General features: G+C 56.3%; 1 protein-coding gene across 1 annotated transcript; it reads right to left on the reverse strand.

The window, feature by feature from the left end:
• Nucleotides 1–1,260: 1,260 nt before the first annotated feature.
• On the reverse strand, nucleotides 1,261–7,487 carry LOC146349092 (kunitz/BPTI-like toxin). Its single transcript, XM_084854958.1, has 4 exons — nucleotides 7,320–7,487; nucleotides 4,591–4,752; nucleotides 2,538–2,678; nucleotides 1,261–1,462 (listed from the first exon to the last, which is right to left on the reverse strand). Exons 1-3 carry the CDS (start codon nucleotides 7,405–7,407, stop codon nucleotides 2,539–2,541), a joined length of 390 nt encoding a protein of 129 aa, XP_084711084.1. The 5' UTR covers nucleotides 7,408–7,487; the 3' UTR covers nucleotides 1,261–1,462; nucleotide 2,538.
• Between the last annotated feature and the right edge of the window lie 2,924 nt (nucleotides 7,488–10,411).

The following is a 10,411-nucleotide window of genomic DNA, read 5'->3' on the forward strand; positions in this document are numbered from 1 at the left end:
TGAAGGGGGGGCTGCTAGTAGACTCCAGGTCATAAGGGGAACCTTCACAACATCTCTAATCCAATACCAGGCACTCGCACTAACAGGGAGATGGCCCCCTTCATAAGAGGGTCACAACAACAGTAAAGTGACCCTCAACGCTCCCCCGAAGCAGCTCCCCCCATCAGTTTCAAGGCCAGTGGCCCGTTGCAGTATAGCGCACAAGATGGGTGCTTCCACCAGCCCAGACTCACAGCTGGCTCCCGTCAGCCTGGTTAGCAGAACACTGTCCCAGCACAGCAGCAGTAGGAGACTGGGAGAGATGTCATCAGGGGAAGCCTTCCCGGAGGCCACTGGTTGGCCCCTGTGGACTAGATAGGCCTTTGGTCCAACCCGGCATTGCTCTTATGTTCTCATGGACAGAGCCTCCCTACGTTTCACCAGGGGGACTGAGCTATACCCTCCCCCGACAACTGTAGACAAGGCTAATTGATAAGGGTACTATTGGTTTTTTTCTGTTGATCAGTTACTAGTTGTTAGATTTCTTTATTCAAGCATATGTATCATTGTGACAAGCCCATTTCAATGATATTTATTGTGATAACTTGCCAATGAATTCAACGAATGCAAAAATCTGCCTGAAAAGTAGGCAGCATTCATTGCATCCTACCCACCTTACATGACCCCCCCCACACACACACACAAAGAGACAATTTAAGACCCTTCTGGTATCCTTGAGTATGTATGGACTGTATGGCTGTATGGAACTTTATTTTCAGAGGCAGTAGTCCACTGAATATGAATTCCTGGACAGCAAGAAGGGGGATGGCTGGCTGCTAGAAGCTGGAGCCTGGGCGCTGGGCAATCTAGTCTCCTAGTCTGATCCAGCAGGAGCTTTCCCGGGATGGGGAGGGGCCATGGCACAGTGGAGAGGCTCCAGGTTCAGTCCTCAGCATCTTCCGGCAGGGTCATGGAAGAATCCTGCCCTAAACCCTGGAGAGCCATTGCTGCCAGTCATTGTCGACAATCGTGGACTATGGTGTGACACAGCAGAAGGCAGCATCCGATGTTCCTCTGCCCTTCTTTCTGAGCCTTTATCTGCAGAATTCCAGTGCGCCTCCCTTAAGTGGATTGCTTATTTAATAACACTTCCCTTGAAGGTCAGGTGGTGGAAACCTGCCCTTTAGCATCTGCACTCCTGTCCTCCCCATATGAGGGTAGCAAAGCTGGAGTCCACATTGGGGGTGGGCGCACACACACACACACACACACACACACGGTAGCCTGCAAATGACCTGATGCCTTTATTGCAGAGAAGAGAAGAGAGCAGAGGAGGCCGGGTGGGGCGAACATGCCCAACCCTCGGGGAAAGCCTGAGGGCGGATGGGCGTGGGGTCTTGACTGCCACGGTGCGAGGGGTCAGCAGGTCTTCCGGCTGTCCAGCCTCGGCTCCTGCCAGTGACTGTAGGTGTCCGCCCAGTGCCTGCAGGGGAAAGAGAAGTGGGTCGGTCAGACTGTGGGTGCCCCGGAGGGGGCAGGGGGGAGGCAAATCGATCTGAACCACCGCAGGCACAATCCATTGGCGCGGTGCCCACGTAGCTGTGCACAGCTCTCGGTACGCAGGACAGTGTCCTGCCGGATCTGCCCCACACTGACTAGGGAATGAGGGAGCTGCCCGTTGGGTCTTGCGCCCGAGGCACCAAAATGTCCTGAGAGGCCCTGAGGTCTGGGGGAGCTTCCAGATGGCCAGCTGTGGCGCTGCCACTGCAGAGACACTGGGCAGCTACTCCGCCTTCCCCTCCTCACCCGTGTTCCTCGGCAAGGAGAAAGACGGAAGCAGCCGTGGGAAAGAGAGGGCGAGTCCTCTGGACCCCCCCTAAAAATCTGTGAATGATGCAGGGCAATTGCATCTGGATTCTGGAAAGGGAAAAGGAGCGGGAATGCAGATGAATGAGACACAAGGGTGACGGACAAGCACGATCCGTCAGAGGGAGGCTCGTGGGGATATCATGCACCTCTGGCAGGAGAGGAGCCGGCACGCCAGGGGCCCGTGCGGCAGGCGTGGCGGGTGCCTTGCCCTGCCTTCTGGCTGCGCTGGCATTCGTGGCCCGTGATGTGGCCCCTCCCTCCCTCCCTCCCAGCTGGGGCTCGGGCACGGTCATCGCCGCCTTCATCGCGATCACCACCAGCGCCACCAGCGGTGCTTGTGTGCCAAGCCAGAGCGCGCCAAGAGTGCTCATGCTTTCTCACTGAAGGGTGCTGTGCTAACGGAAGCGACGCCCACCAGCCAAGGGGGCTCTGGCTGTCAAGAAATGGGAGGCCGGGCCCGCTGGAGGAATGCCCGTGGCGGGGGCACACGAGCCTCCCGGGCCACGCCGGTGCAGAGGCTTTGCCTGCTGCAGCTGCAGCCCCGGCACACAGTCCAACACTGCCCGCAACGTGCCCCTGCGCGAACGGGCCCTGCGCCGGGATCGGCACCACCGGGCTTCCACGGGGAGTGGGGTGATGTGCGAAGCACCACAAGCAGGAGAGAACGAGCGTGGGCAGATCCGTCTCACCTTAGATGGGTGCGTAGCAGGCTAGCCTGCACCCGTAGTGGCAGCACTTCTGATCCCCAGGGCAGTCCTGATCGCTGCTGCATGTCACGTCGCATGTCGTAACCGTGCCCGGAGGAGGCGAGGGGCAGATTCCCGGTTTCCCTGCAGCAGAATACAGCCCACGGTCATGTGCTTGTGGGGGCAAGGTGGTGCGACCGCCCCCCCACCGCCACCAGCCACAGTGTCTCTCTGGGAGCGGCAGTGCTGGCTGCGCCCGGCCCGTCCGTCTCTGCTTACAGCTTCCGGCTGCACTGCCAAGGCCCTGCCAAGGCCTGGGTGCGATTCCACAGGCTGAGCCGAGAGCCGCTGCAGTGCAGAGTGTGGAATGTGGGCCTGGCGAGCTGCAGGTGGTTAGGCCCTCGGTTTGGCAGCCTGTGGGAGTGCCTGCCTCGTGAAGCACGCGGGCTGCGGTATGCCAGGCTCCCTGACTGTGATGACGCAGACGTAGAACAGGAACAGCTCAGGTTAGCGCTCCTTGCTCTATTAGCTGAGCATGTGTTTCTGACATTTCATTTGCTCCAACAGTCTCCCGTAATTTGGTGAGGCCCATCTGGGGTTCTCATGAGATTTGCCTCCAAAGTTTGGCTGAAGAACATCCTGGTATTATTTGTGCCCGTATCTCGTGCTTTCTTGTTTACAAATTCACATGACTGTGCAAGATGACGTCAGCAGGTATGCCATTCATCAGTATTCTCTCTTTTGTTTTGTTGAGCTTGCAGGAAGGTGTACTGATCAAAGTCAATGTTTCTCTATGGTTGAAGAACGTGGGAAGCGCTACCTTTGCTTTTCCATAATCATCACTATTCCAGGGTCAAGTGATGTCTTGACCATTTGGTGTAATTCACTGCCTTTAAAATGTGGTACCAATGCCCGTTTGGTGCTAGGGTCATCTTCTTTCATTACAAGAAACAAATTTTCCAAATGTTCAAGCCCAAGTTGTCATCTAGGCCCCAGTGTACAGTGAGATTCATGTATATGAAATTCAAGAAAGGTAGGGAACATAATGAAGGCAGGGCAACAAATTGATAGATAGTTGGAAAGACATGTCTGTGCCTAAGGCCCTGAAGGGCTCCAGCCAGCTCAAGTACTGGGCTAGGTTGGGAAATAGCCCTAGTTGCTGTAAGGCACCTTTCTAGTTTCCTCTGACTTGGATCTGTCGTGGTTCCAGGTGTCCTACCACCGCCGGAGTTGTCCTCAGAGGAGCAGCCAGAACTGTCACAGCCAGTTGGCCCCTCAGGAGATCCCAGCACTGGCCAGGACAGTCCAGGATCCTCAGGGGTGCTGCCTTTGAATCTGCCTCCTTGAGAGGTGGAGTGTTCAGCTTCTGAGGCAGAGGACGATGCTGAGCCCCCACCTAGCTGCCAAGAACTCTGGCACCTTAAGGTCCGCGATAGAATGGTTGCCAGGCGAAGGAGTGCTCGCTTACTGAAGTCGGGTTCTCCTCATGAGGAGGACAACTGACAAGCCTCTAGCGGGAAGCAGCTGAGCACAGGGTGAGGTTCTAGTAGCTTTGGCTATATCAGCTCTCACTGGTAGCTTCAGAGCTTCTGGAAACGCCTCTGCCAGCTCCAGGGTCTGCTACCTTCTCTCCTGTGCCTGGCCTTGTGCTGGTTGCTCCATGCGACTGACCCTGGGCTGTTACTTGACCCTGCTTCTGAACCGAGTAATGTACCCGACTTATGGTGTCTGACCTCTTGCCTGGTACCTTAACCGCTCCTGTTGCTGCCTGATCCTTGTTGCCAGCCTGCCTGCCTGTGTCCTGGCTTCTGCCTGGATTTTGACCACCCTTGCTTTAGCCTAAACCTCCTTGGACTGAGATCTATGTGCTTGACCATTTGCTTGCCAATATGACTATTCTATTGCATTGCTCCCTGCGTTTGCTTGCAAACAGCCAAGACTCAGTCTAGAGCAGGACAGGATCTGCTACCCAGACCCCAGCTGAGGTCTGTCCTCATCCCTGACTTTGCAGGGAGACAGACTCTCCCACGGCTTCCCTCTTGTCTTTCTCACTCACCTACGCAAGTGTTCTGACATTCCTCTAAAGTTTCAAAATTGTTTTTGTTTCCCTGGCAGCCACCATAGATGAACTTCTCACACTTCCTGGAAGAGGAGTTGTAGAAAAAACGGGGCATGTGCCCTCTACATGGTCCAGTATCCGCAGGAAGGTAGCAAAAGTCTGTGGGGAAAAAAAGAGTTGATAGGCTGATGGGACCTGAACCTCTTCCTCTCTCAGTGGCAAAGTAGGGATGGACGAAAGTCCCTTACCTGGTCCCGCAGCTTGCTTCGTGGTGGGGGGGAGGCGCTTCGGTTCTCCCCCCGAAATTCTTGGCGGGGGGGCAGGCGCTGTGCCCCTCCCGGCCAAAATTCAGGCTGGGGGGGGAGGCGCCCCATCCCTCGCCGCCGAAATTCTGGCCGGGGGGGAGCACCCCATCTCCCCGGCCGCGAAATAAAAAAGTAATGGGGGGAAAAAAACACACGTGATAGCGGCTACATAACGATTTACGTAGCCTATCACAGCTAGATTTTCAAAGTCAGCCGTGACAGGCTACGTAAATCGTTATGTAGCCTATCACGGGTGACTTTGGGAAAAAAAAAAAAGCGCGTACGCAAATGGCGGCGCCCATGGGCGCCGCCATTTGCATTCCTTATTTGGGCACGGGAAGTCTACGTAAAATTTTACGTAGACTACGGTGAAAATAAGGGCAATGCAAATAGCGTTGGGCCCGGCTAGTCTACGTAAAGATTTACGTAGACTACGGTGAAAATTTTACTTTATTTTGCAATGGTGGCGGCGGCAGCTGGTCGGAAGACCGGCCACCGCCTCCGCCCCCGATGAAACGCCACCGAAACGCCGCTGGGACCCGCCGCCGGGAGGGACATTCGCAGGAGGTAAGTCCCATCCCGGGCGGGGGGGCGGGGGGGGGAGAATTTCACCGCCAATTTCGGGGGGTTGAATGTGTTGGCATTCGGCTTCCCCAAGATTCGGGGAGAAATTCACGGCCATCCCTATGCAAATGGTGGCCGGTGTAGCAGCTGCCATTTGCAGCTGCAGCAGCCTGGAAGCAGCCGGAATTCCACAGAGTTGCTGCAGAGCAGAGCCGGCCAGGGAGGATTCCGGGGTGGGGGGTGGAGCGCCTCCCCCCCACACCGCAGATGGCCCCATTGGAACCAGGTAAGTGTTTCGTACATCCCTTAATCTGCCTAACTAATATTCCCTAGGATGATGACAACCAGTTTAAAAACTAAAGTGGCATTTTAAAAAGAATTAAAAATATAAATGGCCTTGCCATCCCTCTTTCCCACCCGCACTGAATCCCAAGTGGGCTGGTAGAGCGTGGGAGGCCCCCCCCCCCCCCGGCCTCAGCACAGAAATGCAGCTCTCTCTTCCTCTTCTGCCAGCACCCTGCAGGCTGGTTCATATTTCTGCAGGATTGCTAGCCAGGAGGCGGCAGCTGTCTCCATCATGCCCCACCGGCGCATGCGCTTCCGGGCGGCCTCATCCCCCGGGGTGCTGCAGGAGGCAGATGGCTGCTGCTGGACTAAAATGAAAGCCCGGCTTTGGGCTCATTGGCAAGGCCTTTTTGCGAGCCAGTGTTCCGCATGGCATCAAAGCGCCAAGCCAGGGGGATGCACCAGCCCTGCAGGGAGACGCGTGCCAAGGGGAGGGAAGCGCCGCCCCGCGACCATCACTGTGTCCCTTTGGTGTCCGCGGCAGGCTCTTCTTGAGGGGAGGAGGTGGTGCCCACCGGCCCCAGCCCCCTGCCAATGCCCACCCTCCCTTCCTAGCCCCGAGATCCCCATGACCATGCACACATGGAAAGGTCCGTCAGCCACTTGCCATCCCCGCCCCACACTCTCAGCTCAGGCCTGAAGGCAGGGTATCTGGGCGGACCGACCTGCCTGATGCTCCCAGCTCATCCTGACCGGTTGTCCTGAGGGGCGGGGAAGCCGGCTCCACCCGCCACAACGGCCACCAGCCTCCACTGCCGTTGCCTCACTGTCCTGCAGTGGCCAGTGGACTTCCTTGTGCCCGGGCAGTCAAAGCCCAGGACATGGCACCGCTTGAGGCGGGAGGACCCACCTCTTCCCCTCCTCCCCAGGAGCTTTTGGGGGTCACCATGCCTTCTTTGAAATGTGTTCCCCACTGCCACGAGACACCAGGCACTCCGCCGGCGTCCTTGCTGTGGCGACAGCGACAGCAGATCGCGTCACGGCTGCTCCATGACAGGCGGGCGGCGGCGGCAACTCCTGCCACAGCCAGCCGAGGGAACACAGCTGTTGGCAGTGGCAGAGGGTGGACAAGGGGGCACACGACACGACCCGCCTTCCGGTCCACCGCTTGAGTCTCGTGGCTTGCTGTGGCTGGGGGAGGGCCCCCCGGATCCCCCTGTCCTGGCTGTGTTAGCAGCACCTCAAAGTGGCCTTGTGCGCTGTGGCCTGACCGCATTCTTGACCCTGTTATTTCCATTATGTCCATTGGGACAACGGGACGTAGGCAGAGACCAGCTGCAGACAGACAGCTCTCCTCTTGTGCTATATCTGGAGAAGGGTTTTGGGAAGGGAGGTGTGCAGAGGGCAGATGGTGTGACAAACGTTTCCATGGGGGGCAGTAGCTTGGGGGCTGGGGGATTACTGCAAGAAGCTCACGTTCAATCCAGCATCGTGGAAGAAGCTGTGCCCGGGAAAACGTCCGTATGCATAGGAGGGTCTCCCCTGGGCGAAGGAGGAGAAGGGGTCTCTTACCTGGAGGATGGTGACGGCCAGAGACAGGTGTCAGCTCCGCGCAGAGGGCGAGGAGCCCCACAAGGAGCAGGAGGCCTCCAGGCCGCATGTTGAGGCAGGCTGGGGGTCTGCTGTCCACGCCGTGCGCTGCCCTTTTATATCCCAGAAAACGAGTTCAACGGGGATTTTCTGAAGCAGCGGATGAAGGAAGCAAGTGGACATGGTGGTGGAGGACAGGACAAGATTTTCCACAAGATTGTGCAGCAAACCATCACAAAAGAGCTGCAGGCCCAGTGACCTTTCCGCAGGTATTTCCAGATCATAGCTGGTCCAACAGGGCAGGCATCCAAAGCTGCCCTGACAACTGCTTGGGCAAGGTTCTCTCAGAGAGGCCCTTGCCTTCAGGACTGCTTGACTCTCAGGTTGTGGGGCATGCCCCACATGGGGATGCAGAACTCCTTGGGGCGTGTGCTGGGATCCCACGGAAAGTGGCACCCTGTGCCCCCTACTAGGCAGGACATGGTTAGGCTGACTCCCTTCTGGCACAGGGTCCTGAGTGACTGAGACTTGGGTTTAGGGAGGGTTGTGCTCCACCAGCACTGCCACCCCTACCACTGTCCCATCTCAGGAAGCACAGGAAGCGCTGTGTGTTTGGCACTGAGGACTGCTAGGATGATGTTTCTGAGGGATCTCAACCTCCATGCGGAGGCTGCTGTATCTGGGGTAGGATGTACGAAAGTCACCTTTTCGCAGGGGTGCTTCGCGGTGGGGGGGAGGCGCTTCACTTCTCCCCCCGAAGTGCAGGCGAGGGGGGGGGAGGCGTCCTGCCTCGCCCGGCCGAAATTCAGGCCGGGGGGGAGGCTTCCCACCTCGCCCGGCCGAAATTCAGGCCGGGGGGGAGGCTTCCCACCTCGCCCGGCCGAAATTCAGGCCAGGGAGAAGCGCCCCGTCTCTCCAGCCGCGAAACAAAGTGTAAAAACAAACAAACAAACAAAAAACCCGTGATAGGCTATGTAACGATTAACGTAGCCTATCACGGCTAGATTTCCAAAGTCAGCCGTGATAGGCTATGTAAATCATTACGTAGCCTATCATGGGTGACTTTGAAAGAAAAAAAAAAGCGCGTATGCAAATGGCGGCGCCCTATGGGCGCCGCCATTTGCATTCCTTATTTGGTCCCGGTAGTCTACGTAAAGATTTACGTAGACTACGGCATTTGCGTACGCGCTTTTTTTTTTTTCCAAAGTCACCCGTGGTAGGCTACATAACGATTAATGTAGCCTATCACGGCTGACTTTGGAAATCTAGCCGTGATGGGCTACGTTAATCGTTACGTAGCCTATCACGGGGTTTGTTTGTTTTTTTACACTTTGTAATGGCAGCGGCCGGTCGGAAGACCGGCTGCCGCCCCCGCCCCCGACGAAAGGCCACCGAACCACCGCTGGGACCCGCCGCTGGGAGGGACATTCGCCAAAGGTAAGTCCCATCCCGGGGGGGCAGGGGGGTGGCAGAGAATTTCTCTGCCGATTTCGGGGGGCCGAATGCGTTGGCGCTTGGCCCCCCGAAGATTCGGGGAGAAATTCTCCGCCATCCCTAATCTGGGGTGGCTCAGGACTTCATGGCCACCATGACAACCATGGGGCTGTCTCAAGGTATCATCAGCCCATGTAAGAGGACACAAACTTGATCTGCCTTTCTTGACTTGGCAGGAGGATGGTGATCTGAAAGGTGGCAGAGGGAATTAACATCTATCTCCTTCTCATGGCTGGATCACTTCCTATTGAGGTTGGGATTCTTGGTAGTGGCCTTGCCCCTCTGCTACGGTGGGGACCTATTAAAGTGGCCCACCCCTGGAGGCTGATGGATTCTGATGGATTCCAGAGGGCTCTGGGGGATTTTCCTTCTCGTATGGCTCTTGCCCCTGTCGAAGCCCAGGTCACTCAGTGGAAACCAGAGATGACTCGCACAGTTGACATGATTGTGCCCAAGGGCCCCTCTCCCTCTGAGTACAGCCCAGCCAGCTCCTTGGTGTATGTGCATTCACAGATGGCTGGTGACCTAGCTGTCTCCATGTATATCTATTTGGAGTCTTCTGGAAGGACTCGATACTCTAAATGCAAGACTGATCTGGGTGGTCTTGAATTCAGTTACTTTGAATGAGTTCCAATACCCAGGGCCAGATGAACTGCATCCTAGGGTAATAAAGGAACTGGCAGAAGAACTCTCAGAACTGCTGATTATTATCTTTGAGAAATCGGGACGGATGAAGTGCCAGATGACTGGAGGAGGGCTAACGTTGTCCCTATCTTCAAAAAGGGCAAAAAGGAGGAACCTGGGAACTACACACCAGTCAGTCTGACATCAATCCCTGGGGAAATTCTGGAGCAGATGATAAAGGAATCCATCTGGAAGCACCTTGACAACAATGCCGTGATTACTCGAAGCCAACATGGATTTGTCAAAAACAAGTCCTGCCAGACAAATCTGATCTCATTTTTGGATCAAGTCACCTCCCTTGTGGACTGTGGGAATGCTGTAGGCATCATATACCTCGACTTCAGCAAAGCTTTCGACAAAGTGCCCCATGATATCCTGATGAGCAAACGAGCTCAAAGTGGGCTAGATGAACCAACGATCCGGTGGATCCACAGCTGGCTACAGAATCGGACTCCAAGAGTGCTTATCAATGGGATCTTCTCAAACTGGGGAGAAGTAATGAGCGGGGTACTGCAGGGCTCAGTTCTGGGCCCAGTGCTCTTCAACAATTTTATTAATGACTTAGATAAGGAGGTGCAGGGAATACAGATGACACAACATTGGGCGGGATAGCTAATACCCTGGAAGTAGGGATGTACGAAAGTCACTTACGTGTTTGCGGATTATGCTGATGCTGGGGGGGAGGCACTCCGTCCCTCCCCGTGAAATTCTGGCTGGGGGGGGAGGCGCTCCGTCCCTCCCCCCCCCCGAATCCTGGTCGGCTGGCTCCGCTCCGCAGTAATTCTGCGGAGCCGCTGGCTGGCTCTGCCAGCGGCCAGACATCCGGCCGCTGGCTAGCAGGGACGCAAATGGCGGCGGCCATAGCTGCCGCCTTTTGTGTCCCTGCAGTCAGCCGT

This window comes from Heloderma suspectum, chromosome 4, assembly GCF_057233095.1.
Source record: "Heloderma suspectum isolate Gila_16-S chromosome 4, 16-S_ref, whole genome shotgun sequence".
Taxonomy (NCBI): domain Eukaryota; kingdom Metazoa; phylum Chordata; class Lepidosauria; order Squamata; family Helodermatidae; genus Heloderma; species Heloderma suspectum.